This window comes from Poecilia latipinna, unplaced genomic scaffold, assembly GCF_001443285.1.
Source record: "Poecilia latipinna isolate Pla-1442-1.1 unplaced genomic scaffold, P_latipinna-1.0 Scaffold851, whole genome shotgun sequence".
NCBI lineage: Eukaryota > Metazoa > Chordata > Actinopteri > Cyprinodontiformes > Poeciliidae > Poecilia > Poecilia latipinna.
In genome coordinates, this window is record NW_015113467.1 from 169163 (window position 1) to 191174 (window position 22012).

The 22012-nt window shown below is 37.7% G+C and overlaps 1 protein-coding gene across 5 annotated transcripts in view; it reads left to right on the forward strand.

Moving 5' to 3' along the window:
- Positions 1-22012, forward strand: part of arhgef12a (Rho guanine nucleotide exchange factor (GEF) 12a) — a 93289-nt gene that overhangs the window by 38261 nt on the left and 33016 nt on the right. For 3 of the 5 annotated variants that reach the window (XM_015047942.1, XM_015047944.1, XM_015047943.1), the window contains exons 3-6: positions 11881-11901; positions 13655-13746; positions 17581-17646; positions 21361-21459. In XM_015047942.1, coding sequence (XP_014903428.1) covers positions 11881-11901; positions 13655-13746; positions 17581-17646; positions 21361-21459 — 278 coding nt within the window. The remainder of the gene's footprint in view (positions 1-11880; positions 11902-13654; positions 13747-17580; positions 17647-21360; positions 21460-22012) is intronic. The other 2 variants (XM_015047945.1, XM_015047946.1) reach the window with 2 other exon arrangements.

A 22012-nucleotide genomic window follows, 5' to 3' on the forward strand; every position in this document is an offset into this window, starting at 1 on the left:
CCCTAATTTTCTTGATCCTATCTCCAGAGGTTCCACAGTCGTCCCCAGAACAGAACCAGACCAGAACCAACCTTCTTTATCAGGCTGTTGAGTGATTTTAGGTCCCTGGCTCTGATGCTGCTTCCCCAACAGATGACGCTCTCAACAACAGACTGATAGAAGATCTGCAGCATCTTGGTGCAAGCCTTGAAGGATCTTAGCTTCCTCCAGAAGTCCAGTCTGTTCTGCCCCTTCTTATATTAATTATGATAATTTTCAGAATAATGATTATTAATAACAACTACAATTATTACTATTAATAATAGTAGTATAATATATTTTTGTTGTTTTTTAATAATAGTGATGTAATAATAATAATGATTAATAATAATTACTATTATTATGTAACATATAACATGTTATGTTATTATTACATATTTTTACTTTGTATTTTACCAAACATATTTGTTATTTTGTCATCTAATTATAAATAAACATTTTAATAAATAAACTACAAGTTTATAATACTTGTCAGGCAACAAGCCCAGTTAACTCTGTTAGAGATTCAGATACTCACTATAGAGTAAAAATAGATTAATTCTTCTTCTATAGAAATTAACAATTAATCCCAGGTCTTCAGTCAAAACATGTAGAGCTACATATTTTCCTGGGCAACTTAAAAATTCTTTAACTCTGTATTGAGATTATTTATCATATGAAATTTTTGGATTATTTTTTGGGGGGGATATATACATTTGTTTGTAGGATGTAGATGTGAAGCTAACTGCTGGCACAGACCTAAGGCACAGCATGCAGCCGACATCAAAAACAGCTTACTAGGAGATTTTATGCCTGTTTTTTTCTCCCCCCCCCCTATTTTTGTGCATAGCGTTCTAAAATATTTTAGACATGCCTATATTTATTTATTTATTTTGAACAGACAGAAAAGACAATCAAGAAAGAAAGAAAAAAAATAGAATGAAACAAACTAAAGAAATCTTGTATTTGTGTTTCCAGGTGTGTGTGTGTGTGTGTGTGTGTGTGTGTGTGTGTGTGTGTGTTTGTCTGTCGTGCAGACACCTCTGTGAATGTTGTTTAAAATCTTTGAAGAAACCAGAAATCAACAGCAGCAGAGAAAACCTGGTACGGTTTGGATTTCAAAAAGTCTGACTAGCTCAGGGAAGTCACTCATTGATTAGCATTGGTTTCAGGTCTGGCAGCAGGGCTCGTGAATAATCAGCGGTTTGGACAGGTTAACACCTTTCTTCCTTTCCCAGTGCTCGAGGACAGCAGACAGCATAGCGTGAAGAAATGTCTATCCCCCGGCCCTCATGTCAGGAATCCCGATGAGGTTTATTGGGGCAGAAAGGGTGCAGATTCCCCCCTGAGGCTTTAGCTTGAGCTACAAAGCTATTGGTCTTGTTTCTTTAACACACGCCACACCTCCCTCGCCTTTTCTGTCTCATTCGCTTATTTAATCCCTTTGTTCCTTAAAACCGTGTTGCACTGGAGAGTGTAACATGACAAGACTGTGAAAATGTACAGAAACTACTTTGTTTTATATGGAAGCTGTTTTAAAAAAAAGTAGCAGGGTAGATGGGTGTAGAAAATTTGCAGAGAGTGGAAAGTAATGACATCATGCAGACTGCCTGTTGGTGTATCAGTCGACTATAAAGATTAGATAATTGTTTTTGTGTTCATGTACCTTCTCATTGGCCGGCTGCCAGCATAAATCAGACTGTATCATTACACGCATAGGGACAGGCTCACAAGCCAGCTTTAGGAGGTGCTGTTAATGGCTGTCTGGTTAAAAAGCAGTGATTGCCAGTTCCATGAGATACTTACTTGGCAGGCCAGCAGGCATTGCTCAGCACAAATAACAACCTGAGGACGGCACACCAGCCACACAGATTCCAAATGCAGTTTGCCAAGTTTTCCAGTCTAATCTGTCATCTCAGGATGTGCTTTAAGATGTGATGTTGGATTAGACACACCTGAGTCTCAGCTCTGCAGCCCTGGGGGCTTCTGTCAAAGCTGAATGTTTCTGACTGAATACTGTGCTGTGAAGAAGTACCTAAGGTTTTTTTTTAGGTTTCTTCTATATATTGATGTTTCTTCTACTTTTTGTCAAACATGAAATGTTTCAAATGATCAAGCATATTTTTATATCAGACAATGACAACTTGAGCCAATTATTTTAGGGAAAATGCTACCCAGACCAATGTGAGAAAGCAATGGTTCCCTAAATAAAGCTAGTTGCACACTGTGGGCACGACTATGAGTCTTTTCGATCGCCCGTGGAGGAATTTTGACCCATTCTTCTTTGCTGAATTGTTCATTCATCACGTGCTGATGCAGCAAAGCACCCTTCTAATATGCTGTTCAGCTCTGTCTTGTGTGCCTCCTGCCACCGCCATGTTTGAATGTTTCATTGAAGTTCCTTTTATTAAGTTCTCTGTTAGTTTCACACCTGGTGTTATGGGATACACACTGTTCCACATTTTCTCCTTTTGTGGACAGTGGCTCTAACTGTGGTTTGATGGAGTCTCAAACCTTAAAAATAGCTTGGTAACCCTTTCCAGATGGATGGATTTCCGTGACTTTGTTTCTAAGTTTTGCTTGAATTTCGTGATGGTACAAGTCTGGCAGTCGTAGTGAGACATTCGCCTTCTGCATCGGACCAGAACCGAACAGTGGGAGTTTAAGGTTTAAGTATTTACTTCCTCAAGTCCTCGGCTCCTCAAAGCTACCTAAACTTCTTTGTGACTTCTGGAAGTTGAGTAACTGGGGCTGTTCTGAATCCCATGAAATTCAGACCAATCAAACAATAGTTTCACATGGAGAAGGGGGCAAAAGTTTGAAAGATCCAGTAGCTTGCAGTGTTCAAGTTCTACGCCCATAGAACCATCTGTCGTCTTCTTCTTATTTCTCTCTCTGTGGCCTGCCCTGCTACCAGCCTTTCTTACTGCCACTTTTGCTGCTGTTGGCTCCACTCTGCCACAGTTTTCCATCAAAACACCAAACCTCAATGGAGCATTCAAGCCCAAACCCGCTCCAGTGCTGCCCCTCCCTTCTGCCTGTCTCTGTTCTGACTCTGCCTTCTTTATGCCTTACTCACTCTCTGCACATTTAATGGCCCAGTGCAGGAAGAGGCCCTCGTTTTGATTGTGATAGCAATGTAGCATCTGAAGATTTCAGTGAGCCGAGTAGATTAATTAATTGAACTTTTAATCAAAGAAATGCATGGTTAGCTACGGTTTTTCTTGTCTTTTTGTAGGTTTAGATTTTATCGCAATCTAAACGTTTTCATAAATATATAAAATAAGAAAGCTTTATAAGTTGTAAACACATAAGTTTCATATATGTTTCAAATTGCTGTGCGTTACAAACATGTTCAATGAAATATAGTCTTGATCCTTACGGAGGTGTGATGGGGGAGTACTCCTCTTTTTCAGAGAACAGTTCTCTGCTTGTTGGTTCTAGTTTTGATGCTTTACGTTATGATAAAGGAACAAACAGGTATGTTGAGTCTATATCGATAGACTCAACACCTGTCTGAGATCCAATAGCACCTGTTTGAGATTCTTTTGGTTCTCAGTGAGGAGCCTAAACAGCAAACTCACCATTTCACAATGTGCGGTAACACATATGCGAGTAATATCTGCTGAGTGTTAAAGCTAACTTTCTCAATTAGAGGTTATCCATCGAGATCACCTGATCTACAGCTGAGCCCAAAATATTCATATCCCTGTCAGATTTTGTTTTAATTTAGAACTCTACAGTATATTGAATGGCAAAAAAAAAAGGACTGATTGGAGACAAGGTTGGGAGAAATGTGGCATTAATTAATACTCTGTATGCTCAACAGTTGAATAGGTCAACTTATTAGTCTGACTGAGCTGTTCTTTATTGGCTGAGGTGTTAGAGCTCATGGAGAGTGGTGGGAAGAGGTAGTGAAGAAAGAAAAGCATCCAGAAAATTATTAATTATAGTTAATATTATCATCATTTTTAAAAGTGGTATTTTCATTCAAGCTACAAGTTTGTTTTCTGATCGGAAATGTCTGAAGTATCTCCCAAAAGATAAAAAGGCAACTTACAAGGTGTATTTTTTTTTTATAAGAGAAAACCTTTAGATTTATTTACATTTTAACTTAAAACGGCTTGGCAAACATATTTACCAGTTTCTAATTGCTGCTGTCTGTAACATACAAGTGCCCTGAATTGGTTACAGTAACTAATTGGGTTAGTTACTGTTCAGCAACTAGTTAACCCAATGTTGTACACATTCTGTTCTTATATGATGAGTTTGTTGGAGATTTGGTAGCAAGATGTTGTTATGGAGACAGAAGATGGAGTTTGCAGGTGGCTTGGACTTCTGTGATTACAAAGTTATTTATTTTATTAAATAACTTGTAGTTTGAACGGCCTTGCTGATGAAATGTGCTGTGCTGTACAAATATACTTGATTGATGGTGCCTTTTTCCCAAGAATTATTGCTTGTAGTTTTTATTTTCTGGTGAAGTCAGAATCTATGTGGCGTTCCCAAAAGTTTACCTACTGTGCATTTGCTGCAAGTTTTTTTTTCTTTTAATCTTCATTTTTCTTCTTTTTTTTGGCTACATAATAATAGACGAGTTACACAGCACAGTATCCTTCATGTAGATAATGAACATAATGATATTACAATGTAAAGTTAGTTTGGTTTCCTTTTAAGGTTGTATAATCACCAATCAGTTGTCATATACTGTGGCTCATCCTGGAATGTGTAGATTCTGTTCTGAAGTCCTGGAAAGTTTGTTTTGAGTGACTGAAGTTAGCCAACTGAGGATTAGCACAGACAAGCAGACACTAAGTTAAGATTTATATCATAACATTTTCCCAGTCCTCTCAGATTGTAGCCAGGGCCCAAACATTACTAACAAGGACATGCAAAGCGTATCATGAACCGGGACCAAGAGTTCATTTATAGTACGGGAGAATTTGAAATGGCAACGTTCTAACTGGGAAGTAATAGAGCTAACAAAAACAAAAAACAAAAATTAAAATCTTAAACTGTGCAATTAATATATTAATTACTTTCTAATTGATATAAAGTCCACAGGTATTTCATATATAATTAATTTGCTAAGAAGCTACAAAAACTGTATGTATGATGACAGTAATAAAAAAAATGGCTTTAACATGAGAGAGGATTTCAATTCAAGTCACTTATGCATCTTATCAAGATGGGGGCGACTGTCACAATTACTTCTTGTGAAAATCTGCTTCCTTAAATTATTTCTCTTTTTGTTTAAGTTAAAATTGTGAAAGTACAAATTATTAGTTACAAATTAATAACTAACGAGGAACTTTTGTTTAGTCCATAACCTACTGTGCACTAGTAATTGAAAATAGTGTATATTTCAAGTAAAACATAGATCAACTGAGGTTCTGATTTTGCATTGTAGTAAAGGACTGTTTCAAGATTTTTTGTTTGTTTTCTGTCCCAACTATAACCAGCTTTGTTTCAAAATATAGAATGCCAAGAATTGTTCAAACTTGGGATGGGCTATGCTAAAATAAATAAGCTCAGTTTGTTTTTTTTTTTAAAGAAAATTGGAGTTTGCTTAAGTTCTCCCAGTAACTCAAGAACTCAAGCGAAATGAATTGGACAAAACCAAGATTTGATGTGGCAAATCAGACTAGGGTTTTTATCCAACAATGTATGTGGCATTACCATATAACTGTAAGACACACAATGTAGATTAATTAAATCCAGCCTTTGGATATGATTTTTTTGCTTAGAGCTAATGATATCATATTTAAGTTTGGAATATCACATCAGACAAAAAAAAAAGCCTTTTAAGTATAGAAATGAGAAGTATGTGTAACGCTTTCTTAAATGTTTTTTTTTTTTTTTTCAAAACATATTTTTAATCTGTCAAACGAGCTTCATCAGAGTCCATAGTCCATCTACTAAATATTGCTGTATAGGTATAGGTATATATATTTTTTTGCTAGTTTTTACTAGTGAACAATGTGCAACGTAATTCACTTGCAGTGCTCTCTGTGGTAACAATTGGTCTACATTTTTTTTGTTCATTTGAGTTGTTGCTGAAATGTACCAGCTGAGCAAACTTTCACTTCCTTTGCACGTGCATGGCAAACCTCATTCACTAAAACTGACACTGCTCTGGAATAGCTTAGACGGGCGGCATGCTCGCACATGTCTGAATTAGTTTCCAGGTCAAGCATCACATTTACCTTCAACATAAATTAACATGCGCAGTGGAAAGTGTCTCGGCACTACGGCAGAAGCAGACATCTATAGTTTTCCTTGTCTCCTCTCTCGGGGGTGTACAGCCAATCAGCACCAAGGAAAATCAATGGCGCTCCAATAGCTTTTCAAGTAGCACCGCACGGTGGTGTGTCAGCTTCCTTACCTGCATTTTTTTTTTGTTTTTTAGAATGTTTGGATATGCTCTATTACATAAATCTGGAAAAAAAAAAAAAAAATCTTAGTAGATTTTCTGTGAATAATTTGGAGTTACTTTCCATGAAAAAAATCCACAAATAGGTGACTCTGAAAACTTAACCACGATTAGGTGGAGGTTCGCTGTAGAGTGTTAATAATACATGAACTTCTATCCATAGGATGCAGAGTATCTAGTTATGCTGCAAATATTTCCTTTAGGTTGTTTTGAGTATTTTGTCTGAATTTCTAAAAAACAAAAAAAAAAAAACATGTATAGTCTCTATCACCTCTAAGTATACCTGATTAGTTGAATAAATTTCCAATACTTAAAGTATGAAATAGACCATATGCTAGTCATTTCTCTTTAAAGATGAATATAACAAGTCCATTTTTTTCCATTATATGTCTGCAAAGTACATCAGGTGACCTACATTAAGGGGGATCTGCGTTTCCCAAACACTGAAGATGCAGTGCAGGTGGATGTTGCTCGTTGTGCAGCTGGTGTCCCATCTTCTGCTCTCTAGTGCTCCTGAGTACTGCTGCTTGGCTCATTGATTGGTTAAGGTGTGCTTATGATTGTGCTGCAAAGATTCTGCATCGTATAACCTGATGGATGTTTTTTTTTTTTTTTTTTTTTTTTTTTTTAAATGGGCTACTGTTTTCTAATGGGCTTCGATCAAAGTTCCCATCAACCAGCGCATCGGGTTTCTTCACTATGGCATCCTCACAGATGAATGATTTTACTTTCTTGCATTATGTCAGGAGTGAAGACATGGCTTGGAACAGCAGTTTTGACCAAGCAGATTTAGCCTTGCTGGACACCAGTGTCGGACCAGATTTGGTTATTGATCTACATGGTACATTTTTTTAGATGCAGTTTTTACAAAGATTAATTTAAACATAAGACTGTTGTTCTTGTTATCTAGATTTTCTACAGTTTTGTATTCATTTTGGCCTCGATTTAGCCAGTACCTTAATCCAGATATATTGTGCAGATACTTATGTAAACTGTAAAAAAATAAAAAAGAAAAAGAAAAAAAGCCTTTTTTCCCCAACATCAAGTTTCAAGTTTCACTATACTTGTAGGTCAGAAGGATAACTAAAGTTTTGTTTTTTTATTTGGTAAATGCCAGAAAAAAAAAAGTTTTTTTTTTTTTTTTTTTTTTAAGATTTTGTTATTACATTGCATTTGATATATTTGCCTTTTCTACTTTATAACTTGGGGCAAACATCTTGGTTCTCCTGTCATCAGCTTCTCTTAGTAGTTTGCTTAGATTTAGTCCCATTCATTCTGACAGGCCTGGCGTTGAATCTGGTTTGTAGGCCACCTTGTTCAGAAACCTTTTCATCTCAACAACATTTCGATGGATCTAAGACACTTTGAATTCCCGCCTCTTTGTAATTAATTTTTTTTGTATTTCTAGAGTAATTGTCTATTTGGAAAAAGACATTTCTGCCTAAGCTTTAACTCCCTGCCAGGTGTCTAGAGATGTTGCCACATAATGTTATTTGCTCCTTATGCCATCTAATTTGTGCACCAGTCTCCCCTCTAGCAAAACATCATCACAGCAAATACTTCACATTTTGAATTGTGATGTTAAGCTTGTAAGATTCGTTCCTTTTCCTCCAAATGTAGCTGTCACCGTTATGGCCAAATATTTCAGCTTCGGTTCTGTAAGAAAATCGGACATGTGTCCAAAAAATTGGTTCTCTGAGTTAATTTTACATAAGAGAATTTTGTTTTCTGTGTTGCTTCTGAAGTGGTTGGTTTCTTCCATTCTGAGCAGCTTTTCAGCTCATGTTGTTACAGGGTTTCTGTCACCGTGGATCATAACGCTCTCGTCCCGGCTTCAGCCAGAACGATCGGGTATTTTGCTTCGGTTCTACTGTTGATACACATATTTTCCTCTGAAATGTGTATATCGTTAGAATAAATAGCTATTTATCTCCTTCTGCAGAGTGCGATCACTGGACATTCCAATGGTGTCTATACTTGTGTACAGTTGCTTGCCTAGATGGCTACATCAGATATCTGGATAAGAAAAAAAAAAATCCACAGTTCTCTTTCTGATAGCGTAGCTGATTCCTCCTTATTTTTTCATGATGTCACACAAGGTAGCACCGTGTTTGAGGTGTTGCCTTAAGACATCCGCATGTATACCTCAAGGAAATTCCTTTATTATTCAATCTATTAAAAGCTTTTCATAACTGTAGCATTGTGATCGGGGTATAGTCATTCAGTGTTTGAGTAGATTATTCCTAATAGAACCTGACACAAAGCAGGAAAACATAAATCTTTGACGTAATGTCAGACAGTGAGGAAAAGGGAGATTTTTTTGTTTTTTTTGTCTCTTTGTATAGCGTATGTAAACATCTGATTTCAAATTTATTTGGCAGTTTGATAGACAAATGCAAAAACAACATGTAGAAAACCAGGTAAAGACAGCAAGCGGAGATTTTCAGAGCTTAATCTTTACCAGCTACCACTTCTAGTTGTTCCACACTAAGGCTTTCCTAAACCAGCAGAGTCACAGTTTCTGTGATTAATCTCGGGTTTTCCCCAGAAAACACTTGTTAAAAAGTCATTTATAGATCACATCTTACTTGGATACATTTTGTCTTTGTCTGTTTTAATAAAGATATTATAGAAAGGCTGACGTTTCACTCAACCTGAAGCCTAGCTTGGATGTCAGTCATTGTTCCTAAGAACATTGGCCCACTCAGTTTTACCGTCTCTGAACTTTTGCATGCGCATGTAAAGTTTCAGTATGCATGCGTGTGTTTATGTGCTGACTTTTCCATCTTTCCAACTCAGAGGTTTCTTAGGGAGGGGACTACTTAAAGCTGTTTTTTTTTTCTCTCTCTTCTGGTTGAAGCTCTGGAACTTATTACAGTCTGAGGCATTTTCATAAACAGGCCATTCAGCTGCCTCTGCACGGCTCTGAATGAGACTCAGTGTCACAAGGAGAAAGAGAGTTAATGTGGGCTGGTTAGTCGCAAGACCTCCCCATTACGGAAGCCTCCATTTGTAGGACCATTTTGTGCTATATTAGTAGGGTTTTCAATTTTAAAAGATTGCAATGGAATTGCCACTGAATGTCTTCCGTGCACCCTATTAGGTACTATTGGACAAGCTGGCATATAACATGCATATGATCTAAATGCTCCTATCAATGAAAAATTAAGAGCATCTGAATGGACACTAAAACCATTTGGCCATTATAATGCATTTTTAAAGATGGCTTTATTGGCGCCTGATTCGTCAGGGTAAAATGTAGTAAAAGTGAGTCTAAACTGCACCTTGTGGTTTCTGTTTTACAAAACAACTTTTACATTTTTTGTGTTTTGTAAATGAAACAACGTAGCATGCTACCAGGGACTTCACACTGGCCATAACTCAGTACATTACTCCACAAATGCACGCATATGAGTGCTGTCATGAATTGGTTATAGTGGCTTAGTGGTATAATCGTAGCGCTATGGTCTGAAGCTGGACTGTTTTAATCCCTTCCAATGGTCTCTGACATTCTGCCACCACGTACATATGTTGAACACTTGAGTAACATGAGCAGCTGAACTATTAAATGATCACCACTTGTCGGTGAATCAAATCAGGTGGCGAAGGGGGACAGGCTTTGTACAAACACTAAAATACTGAAAGTTTGTCAGGAAATCCGCTGGACCCCGCAGTCAGGAAAACCTTTATCTCTTATGGAATCCTGCAAACTGGAGGTGCGGTACATCAGACAGAAAATATTTAATTTCGAGTCTATTTTTAAGAGCTGATGACAGCATTAATGATGTTTCATCCGCATTTTGCTGGCACTTCTGGCATTAAATATGTTCCCCACACCCCTCTAGAGCTTAAGCATCTCGGCCACTAATGATTTACTTCAGTCGAGGGGATTAAGGGCAATGAGTGTGCGTCCAACTGTTCAAATATATTAGCAATATCCAGGGAGCTTAAAGAACTGACACTTGAATATAGTATCCTGCCAGATGTTGTCCAAGCAGTCTTTTTGAAAATGCAATATTTCACACTTTGATATTGCGCTGATTGTTACTAGAGACGCATATCTTTCAATGTGTAGCAATTCAGTTCCAGTTTTAGGTTCATGATTTGAGTCATGAACAATTTTTAATTCAGAAACCAGTTCTTCTATTCAAACAGTCTAGAGATTATGTGACTGACGAAAGGAAAAGACTTGGAGAAAAAAAAACCTTTATTTAAAACAATCTTATAAGGTACTGTATCAAATTCCATCAATTTATATTTAATCAACAATAGATTTGTGCATTAATAGTAACTTAAACTACCAGGATTAGATTTGCTTAGATGCTTGGCTTTAAAAGAAAAAAATATATAAAAATCAAATAATTATTCAAAAATATATTTTTTACAAAAAAATTAAGCAAACTAAAATCAATTTTTGAGCATTTTGACTGATTGATTTAGAATTGCCAGCACTATGGACTTTCCCTACTGGTGGAAGTGGGAATGGGCGATACGGACTTCAAGGTTTATCATAATATCTTGTGGTACTATTGTGATAACAAAAGTGAAAATAAGAACTATTTATTACTACTTTTTTGGGTAACTGCATGCCTGTGACTGCATAGCAAAACATTCCTTTGCACACACTATCTGTAATTATTATTTTTTTTTTTCAAATAAATTGTTACTTATTTATACTCACATTGAACAAACAGTGAAGACAATAAACTAGCAATCCCTGTAATAAGCGCAGCTTTGGGGGATTTTACACATCATTAATTAGAATTTATCATAAAAACAATCAATCAAAATTCTTATGGTGATAAGAAACAGTAAATCATCAATTATAACAATAAATGCCCATACTTAGGTTGAAGATACTAACCATTCTGTTTGCTAGCTGCCAGCTTCAGGTTCACAACATTTGCACACGTTAAAAACCACTATTTCACAGTACCTATAAATATATATGTAACAGTGGAAATAATAGCACAGACTTCAGTGTTTGTGTTGACTGAGAGTAAAGATTCTTGTCAACTTTGTTCCTTCCTTGTCCTGAAAAGTGAATTATTGAACAAACACATGCTGGATAGTAATTTCTTATTTGCCATTTCCTCAAAAGTTATTTTCTTTTTCTTTTCTTTTTTTTTTTGGATGTGTATAAAATCCCTGCTTACTTAATAAAGTTGTCGTGTCTTTAAGGAATTAAACTCCCAACAGCTGCACACAAATCAAAAATCTGAAAGGCAGAGCAGATTTGACCCGGAAAAGGTTTTAATCCGCAGCTCAAGAACTCTGATGTTTGACGAGGATTATCATGTTTACCACTATACGAGTCTCAGTAAATGTTGAAACCGTCTTGCTTTTCATCCTGTACGTCAGCGTAATTAACTCCTTTGTGTGTTGACGTTTAATAAAAATTTCTGATTATTGACGTCTTTATTTTGCAGGTTTACCAAGAAAGCGACAAGGTAAGACTTTTCTAAATAAATCGTCTTGTCGAGGCTTTCATAATTCTTTTAATTATGTTGTCCTGCTGTAACTTTCATACACAGGCTTAGATTAAAGTTTTACTTGTCTTGCCGTGTTACAACATGGAAGTCTTTAACATTTGCACCAAACATACCCCACCAGCCCCCGCTCATTCATGAACACATACACACTAAGCGCAGGACAAAGGGCTTCCTTTTCTATGAGCAGCCCATGACTGCCTTCCACTGCGAACTAAACAGTGGCCTTTTTACTGTTGGGGCCGGCATAGGCAGAAGCGGCCATACATAGCCGCCTCATAGGTTCAAGCAGGAGTTTTGTCCTGTGGCATCTCCGCCGAGGAGCGTCTGTTATGTGGCACTCAGCAGAGCTGCTCCACATCCTCTCCGACTGTCACATTATACAGTGGACACACTCAGACCGATTCATTCACTGCGAGGTCTTTGAGTAACGCCATTCTCGGCGCTGAAAATAAACCGGCATTATTCGCCCGCCTGAATTTTGTGCTCATCAGCACATTAGCCACTGAACTTTTTCACATTTTACAGCCACAAACTTTGGTTTATCTCATTGGGATTTAATGTGATACAGCGACACTTGGTTAGTGTCAAGTTCAGTGGAAATGGCAAATGGTTTACAAACAGATTTTGCAAATAAGAGATTGAAAATTGTGTGCATAATTTTGTAACCTTAATCTATTCTTTACAACCTTTTCTTGCAAATACAGCTGCAAATCATTTTTGGGTATATCTATCTATCTTTCATATCTAGAGTATGAAGGTCTTTGCCCATTTTTATCAGAACAGATATTACTCAGTCAGACGGGGCTGAAAGTTTCTCTAAGAACTGTCTTTGAGGTCTTGCTGCGTATTTTCAGTTGTATATAGTCTGGACTTTGACTGGACTTTCTGGACCATGCTACTGTAGCACTTCCTCTGTTTAAGGTTGCGTCCTACTCCCACTTTTCAGCTTTTAACCTTCAAATGCTTTGCATTCAGTTCACACATCTTACCCATTGATTCTGACAAGCTTTGCTAACCCTGCTGAAAACAAGCAGCATAATGCTGCCTCCACCATGTTTCAGTCTGTTTTTTTTTTGTTTTTTTTTTCAGCTTTTCTGATTTATTTTCTTTCTTCAGCCTGTAATGTTAGCTGGAAAACTATGTGTTAGTATGTATCGAGTTGCACCATTTTCAGATAATGCACTGATATATGCCCCGTGAGATATTTTAAGTAGCCAAGCCCTGCTGTGAACTTCTCAACAATTTTCTCGCTGCCCTTTCTGCTGTGGCCCTTAGTCTTCACAATGCCGCATAAATGTGCACTAATGTTCTCTGATAACTTCTGCCTTCACAAGACAGACAGGTTTATGCATAATAGACAATTTCATTTAGGGATTTCTTGATTATGTTTGATTTTATTTAGGACTGTCAGGTTAGTTGGGGCTTGAATGCAAATATACGCCAACATTTTTCTTTGTTTTTTCTTTTTGCAAGAGGTTACAAAACCCTCATATCATGTTTAATGTTTTGCACTTTTTTTGTTGATCACATAACATTATTAAGATCAACATTAATGTTTGTGTTTTCAATGGTTTCACAAATGTGGGGGAGTTTAAGAAATGGGCAGTAGAAGAAGTAAATATTTCCACAAGACACTATTATTTTGAAACGTTCCTTGTTTAGAACCGTTGGTCGAGGCTTATATGTCTCATTTATGTCCTTCTTTCCTTAGAACCAGCAGCATTCTGAGTAAGGACCATCCCCCAGACAAGAAACCCAAAAGTGACAAAGCCTCACTTTCCTCCAATGAGTTTGACCCTACAGGTAACTTCACATTCTCATTCTCAGGGACATCCTTTTTTTTTTCTTTCTTTTCTTCTGTTTTTCATGTTTACTCTTCTACGGTCTTTGTTCTTGTGGCCACTGCTGAACGTTCCTCCCACGCTTTGTTCTTTCTAACACACACAAGGCTGCAAAGCAAAATATGTGCTGTTAATCATTTACCAGAATGCGTGTTGGAAGATTAAAAAGAATATATATGTTTGTATATTTTTGCTGAAATAGAGTATAATATAATATTTTCTCTCTTTTTTTTTAATATTAGTACTTAAATCATTTGATTAGGACTGTACAGTAAGTTTGGAGACACCACAAAATTTTCATGTGAACAAAGAAATGACCTCCAGTGCAATTCCCTCACTATTCAACAAAACAATATCTGTTGACTAAGTCGTCAGTAATGAGAAAAAAATTATGTTATGTAGTGCACTGAAATAGGTGTATAATTGAAGTGGTTGACACCGTCTGCTGACTAATGTCTCACTTTCCTTCAGTGACACTCATAGGGTATTTGCAATTTACTCGACTGGTTTTCACCAGTCTCTCGACAGATGACTGGAGTTGGACAGTTTTCTGCTCGGTTGGATCAACTACTATCAAAAAAATTTATATGTTTGCTTAGGTTATTGAATAGTAATGAAATAACTTTTCAGAAATCAAAACAGATGTTTGTTTTTTTCTGACCACAATAAACCATCAGAATTAGGACAAAGAGAAAAGACGTAAAAATACCCTGCCCCCCCCCCCCCAAAAAAAAATGGCTGCAGTTTTGATGACATTTGTAAAACCCTTTTAATAAAAAAAAAAAAAAAAGATGTATGTGTGACTTTGGATTTGGACAAATACAGATATTGCAGATGCATGCATTTGAAAAGACTTATCACATCTGATTGGAATTCGGCTTTTTTTTTTGACCTGAAATATGGAGGACATTGCAGCAAAAACTCTGTTCACAGGTCGACTTGTGAAAGGACATTTCTGCAACGTCATTGAGGAACTGTTGTGTGAGAAGGCTCCGTGAATTGGAACTTTCTTTCACTTTGCACTTATACCACTCCTTGCTTAATCTAAGGCTGCATACCGTTCTATGGTTTGCAAAATCTTTACCTCCTTTATCTTTAAATAAAGTATTAAGGAGGTTGTGCCAATAAGCTGCTTACTGCTGACACAAATGTAGTTGACAATCTGCTCACATTGTTTGGACTTGGTTTTTTTCTCAGGCATGTACCCAGAAACTGATCACTGCATTCTCTTTCATAGTGTTTAATAAAAATGCATGACATTTAAAAGGAGGTTGTGGAGGAAGTGTGTTGCCGGTTGCCAAATAAGACATTGACCACAGTCTGGAGCCACGAATTGGCAACTGCACGCAGCCTATAAGCCTTTGCATGTTTGGTGTGAGCTGAAATGATCATCTGGACATTATTGACAAAACCTTTAAAGCTTTTATTAAAGGTCTTGAATATTGCAACTAGTAGAACTGTCTTTTTCCACAGACAGTACAGTAGTATTTTGCAATTGCTGTTGTATGTGCCGTGTCATACTTCTCATTTTTATACTGGTCAATACTACGTTGCGAAGGAAAAACGTTTTCCCTGTATTCCGTCTCCTCCTAAACATTTCAGCTCAACGAACAGTTTTTGTTTGTTTGCTTGTTTGTTTGAGACAAAGATTGACAGAGTAAAATGTCATTTTCAGATGATGATTTAATTTCTTAGGGAAAAAGTCATCCAGAACAACCATGCCCATCTTTTTAGTTAATGAATTAACTCTAATTAAAACACACTTTTTGAAACACACAAAGGCCTGATCACAAACAAAACAATAAAAACATCTAATATGACCTGTTTGACGATCTCCAAAAAGTAACACATCTTGTCCTAATTTGAAGAAATTCAAAAACAAAAGAGAGCCTGTCAATGAATCCATCAGCCTGGAAAGAGTTACAAAGCCATTTGTAAGGCTTCGGGACTCTTAACAAACTGCAGTGTGACATGTCTGAACATGGGCTGGACTCCTCCTGACTGGGCCGAGAGGCGTGCGGAAAAAAACATAAAGCCTCCCTGAGTCTGCTGTGGGATTCGAACAAACCACAGTGAGAGCCATTTTCCACAAATAGAGAAAACATGGAACAGTGGTGAACCTTGCCAGGAGTTTGCCAGCCTACCGACATGACACCAAGAGCGCAACGATGAGTCATACGGGAAGTCACGAAGAACCCAGAAGAACTTTTAAAGCGCCGCAGAAAATCACTTGTCTCTGTTCAGGTTTTGTTGTACAAAAATTGGATACAAATTGTATCCATGTAGATCCAAGGCCAGACCTTACGGGCTTCAGTCGTGAAGTAGCTAAAGAGAACATAATGAAAGACACCGTCTAGGCATCAGTGTGCCACTTTATTATGCATCAGAAAATTGATCTGAAACACACCAGTATGTCCACTTCACAGTGGCTATCCCACTGCGGTGGTGTGCTATAACCTTAAACATCCAACCATGCTTGAAAACTCTCAGCTGTGGCTGAATGAAATTAATTCTGCTAATAATATTGGGCCAAAATTCCTCCTTGTCATGCGAAAGACTCTTTGCCAGTTATCTCAAACACTTCACACCAGTCGTTTCTATCCAAGGGTGACGCCACTATTTATTAGGTTTAGGGGGCAATTACTTGTTCGCATCAGGTCAGGTTTGTCTCTTAGTGAATAAGATCTTCAGTGTATAACCGACTGTCTTTTGTACTTATACAAACGAGTTAATATTAGCTTTAGTTTGATGAACTGAAAGATTTTAGCGTGACAAAAAAGCAGAAGGAATCTGTCGGGGAGCAAATCTCTTTTTATTACACTATGCATGAAGGACACAGAAAGCCTCTCTGTCTCTTCCTCAGTCCAATCTCAGATCTTCGCAGGGTGAGATTGCTGGGGTCCCAAAACCAGTCCGCTGCAATATTGTGACTTTTCCCTCAGGTCTGGTTATCAGCCGGGGCAGAACGCCGAAGGATCTGATTAAGGCTTCTGTATTCAAAACAAAACAGAAAATCCTCTGTAGCACATGGTGGCTTATCTCTGTGTCATGCAGCCGTACAAACAGGACTGTTTTTATTTTTTTATTTATTTTTTTCCCCCTCAACAGTTACACAAGATGCGCTCTTCACCACATGTTGTTTTGTGTCGCTGCAAATAAATTTATGTGATTTTCAGTGGCAGTTACCGCCATGTCTGAAATGACCGCCACAGACGGGGAGGATTGAAGCTATATTTATTTGAAATTTACGTCGACTTGTTCCCCTTTATCTAACAAAAACAAAAAAAAACAAAAAAAACAAAAAAAAAAATCACTTTTGAATTCATTGTACATTTTAGCATGTTTGCATGCTGTAGGTTTCTGCTTATCTATGTTGTATGTGCATGTTGCATGAACTGTTCTCTTGATTTCGGCTGATTTATCACAATTTTTTAAATGGTTTGGGCAGTAGATAGAATACAACATCACACAGATGTGGTCTCCTGTGATTTATATCTTCAAATTTAAAACCCTTCATTGGGTGTGGTCTTTTCTCCAAACTGATGACTCTCATTTAACCCCTTAACTGTCATGAGGACACTGACGTCCTCATGCACCCATTGACTAAAGCGCAAGTCAATGGGTGACAGTTGAGGGATGCTGCCCTTTCTGTTCATTTAGTTTTTCTTCTCCCATGATTGTTTCTTCCTCATGATTTTCTCTCTCCTGTTTTGTGTTTCCTTCTCATGTGTTGGTTGTCGTTTATTTTTGTTTACGTGTTTGTGCGCTGCTGGCTTCTGGTTGGGGCTGTGAGCAGAAGCTCTGGTGGTGGAGAAGAGTGGCAACAACAGTGTGCTTGCAGAGGGGAAGCCTGAGTCCTGTGGTAAGACGTTTCGTGGTGCGATCGCCGGCATTAACGTCCTGGTGTGAAGTTGCCGATAGAAAATGACGAATGGCCGGGCTAAAATGTGAATTTTAGCCTGCGTGACGCAAAGTCAGAGCTGGGCACCAAATCAAGGGGATAAGCCGGAGAGATAAGTTACATAAGCGTGCGATTTACAGACTTTGTAAGCAAAAAACATTGAGAATCATGCCAGAGAGTGATTAATAAGTATCTTATTGAAAGATATGCAGCTAAAATATTTTTATGTTTGACCTATATGATGTTGTTTCCTAGGCATGGGAACGAATAAGATTCTTCACAGTCACAGCAGTAATGTCCGTGGTACCTCAGTTCTTATTGAAGGGACTTTGAAACATTAGATTGGTTCGATGGAAGAACTGAACAATTTTGAAATTGTGACTTTTAAAAACTTAATAAGCTGACCCATTTGATAACTTAGAATATTACTGAAAAGTACATTTATTTCAGGAACTTTCAATTCTAAGTAAAACACGTTATATAGATAAATGACACACAGAGGGATGTTTGAAAGCCTTTATTTCTGGTAATTAGGATTTTCCACTTGCAGGCAGTGACTAGATGGCATTTAAAATTAAGAGTATTTCATCAGACCAATAAAACTGGTGAACAGGATGATTGTAAACACTTAATTTTTAGTACAAGAGCCATGTCACTCTATGGATCCTGTATGTTTTTAATAGTTTAATCTTGGATCAGTTAAACCTTTATTGAATATATTATTACTAGAACTTGTTAATGGCTTAGAAAAATAGGCTTTTTATTTATTTATTTTTTTTCCAGCACCAACGTATGTTGATGTTTTAAAATCTATCATACCCTTCCTGTGGTTTAAAGTCCTTTCAATGAATTGCTAGAGAAGATGACATCCCAATTAGTTAAACTAGATATGAGCTTACTGGTGTTGAGCAGAACGGCAAAAAGGTGTGATACTCTCCACAACAAGCAGTTAAAACTAATAAAATGTGCTCATTTTATATTTTTGGTTCGGTCAGATAAGAATAATCAAATGTTAAAGCAAACATTTTTCCTACTATAATAGTAATAAATACTGTAATATTTAATTTCTGGTTTGAATGACAAAATTCTCTGTGAACCTAAAAGTCTGGTATTTTTTTAGTCGAGATGTTTCACACCATGAGATTCTCATCTTGGTCCGTGGCCTGGTATAAAACTAAGCTCTCGGCCTCATTTCCTGAATCCATGCTAACGGGGTCATTATGGGGCGCCGTCGTCCCGGCGGTGTCAGTGCTGCTGCTGCCCTCTCATGTCTCTCGCATCAGTTGGGAGATTGTTTCAACACTGCAATGGCCCACACAGTCAGTTCATTTGAGATTTCTAATCAAATGACTCATAGCAGTAGCCTGAAGTTATATAAAGCCCACTGACAGAACACATTGTTAAAGCTGCTGTCAGACGGAGCGGTCCGCAGTGACGACGTTTCAGTTCCTTTCTAGAAAGCATGATCAAGATAACACATTCCTGTCATTATTAGGACAGCGTAGGTGTGTCTTGTCTGTTTTTGTTTCTTCCCTTGCTTCAGCGATCATACATATCAAACTTCAGGGATTCATCACAAGCAAAAAAAAATAAAAAATAACGTTCGGATTTCATTTGCCTCAGCTCTAGATGTAAGGAAAAGTGTCTGAATTTCATGAGCCGCACTTTATTGATTTTGGTTCCTCTCTTTTGGCGTTGTGATGCCGAAAGCACCTCGGCTGCATTAAAGGTCAGTCTATCCCCTCAGAGGATATTCCCATGTGTTTCAGTGAAGGGTGCCGATTACATATGAGTTGAACGTTTGAATAATGCATGAGCTCAGATGGTTTAACCTGAGCAGTAATTACAAGGCCACTCTCAAATCCCTCACTGCCATTGTTCATGCCACCTGAAGATTTTGAACATTTCAGCGAAAGACAGAAAATCAGATCTAGAGGCAGATTCACACCAGCTCTGTTCCCCAAACGGCTTTATCTGCGTCCCTGACACCCCTGCCCTCTCATCCCCTCCCATCCCCCTGCTCTTTCAGATCTACCTAACCCTCTTTTCCACCAGCCACCACCCCCTCCCCCCCAGACTGTGCCATTTGGTTTCCTGGCCTGCCTCCCTTATAAGAGCTGCTGCTGCGCCCTCCAATTTCCAACCCCCCATCTAACCCCTTTTTGGTGAACATCTTTATTGCCGTTGCTGAATTGACCATAAAATTTACTGGACGAAATAAGTTATCGTGTTTAACGTCTGCTTCTTAAAAGATGTATGAAGGTTTGTTGTTTTAAGAGTAATTGTTTAATTTTGTATATATTTTTTTTAACAACTGTGTTCTCGTTAGCTTTCTGGTTAGTCTGGCTCTTGTCATCCACACGAGATAAGCTCCTTTCTCTGTGGTCACAAAACAAAGCAGGAAACGAAAAACCTGTCAAGTAACGTTCCTATTTTGATCTTTCTGATCTCTGGATGCGGTTCCTTGCGTTAAAACCCTTTGAACTTTGTGACATTCTTTTACGTGCAGTCACAGACCTTATCATTTTTAACGATTACCGACGTGACCAACACAAAGTAAAATAATGCGAAGTGGAAAGAAGAATCTAAAATGTGTTCTGTGCATTTATTTGCCTCCTCCTTTACTGCGATATCCATTAATAAAGTCCAGTGCAGCCAGTTGCTTTCAAGCACCATCCAGGTAAGAAAATAGGAATTGACCTTTCGCCAACTTAACCTCGGTATAACACAAACTGTTCTGCTAGTGAACAAACGTCATCACTAAGACCCAAACAGTTAATGGCCTGAGCCTGAGGCCAATGTCCACACTTCTGAAGGACAGTTACCTTAAACATACAGCCAAAGTTAAAATGCAGTGATTTACATCAAACCATCTTTATGTGGCAGGATGTCCAAGTCAAAGCCCAGGGCTGAATCTAATTGAAAATTTGTGGCAGTAATGTCAAAATATATCCCAGCTGACTGAGCCTTAGCTAATTTGGTAATTGTCATGCTCTACATGTGCAAAAGTGATAAAAACAGAAACCAAGGAGAATTGCAGGTGTACTTGCAGCTAAAATTGCTTCTGCAAACTGAATACATGCATTCCAAGCATGTCAGAATTTTGTTTAAAAAAAAAAAAAAGAACATTATATATCATTGTCATTCAACTTATTCCATAATTAAACAATACTTTATGTTGGACTAAAAACAAAACGTCACAAAAGTTAAGTGAGCCATTGCTATGTTGCCATAACACATAAAGTATTATTTGCATCGAGCAATCTTTACTGTATGTTCTAACAGCAGCTGTTTAAAGGCATTATTCACATCTATCAGCTTCATAGCTTCTTTCTCTTGACCATTCTGGTTACACAAATTTCCCTTTGAGACTGCTTTCAGTGTGACTAATAGGGTAGGAGGAACAAACACAAATTCTGGTATTTTTTTTATTTTTATTTGCATGTAGGGATGTGAAACTCAAACTACATCAACTTTCCTTTTAGTTAAGCTTAAAATGTTAAAGTAAACTTTGGTAATTTCAAATTCAGTCATGCACGAGAACATACGACTTGTAGTGTATTCCTCTTCCACAGTGTTTGTTTTTTTTTCTAACTTCAAAGTGCCATCTTTTATCTACTTCCTAGTCTTTATGTACTTACTGTATTGTGTTTTCTGTCCTGTCTCACCTTACAGGTCTGGTCCAGCGATGTGTGATCATTCAGAAAGATGAAAATGGCTTTGGGCTTACCGTCAGCGGTGACAACCCTGTGTTTGTGCAGCTGGTCAAAGAAGGTAAAGTGGAGTGTAGTGCTTTAAAAACGAAGAAAAACCAGATGTCACAATGAAAACTCCTGGTCTGAGCTGTCACAGAAGAGATATGGGCTCCTTTTTATTTTATACCTAGACATCAGATTCGCGAAGCTTCTCGTGAACTTGTATAAGATATCGATACCTGGAATGATTGATGTGATTCTTAAAATGTATCGGATTCCACACTCAATGGGGCAGTAAGCTATATTTTCTGCACAGTAGTGTCGGTGTAGCTGCAGCTTGTTCTTAGTAAAGGTAGTTAGTCACTGCAGTGCCTGTAGAGAGTGATGCAGTTCTGTTGTCAGGTTTCTAAAAACATCACATGGGCTGTGCAGCTGTGGACAGAAAAAAAAAAAAAAAGAAGAAGAGGGAACTGTTTTTGGGCATTTGTTGCACGGTCATCAATGCTCTCTGAGCTGCCGTATGTGCTTCTGTTTATTAGACGATACAGAACGACATCTTACCAGTGGTGGGAAAATTGTACTTAAGTACAGTAACGAAGTACTTGTACTTCGTTACTGTACTTAAGTACAAT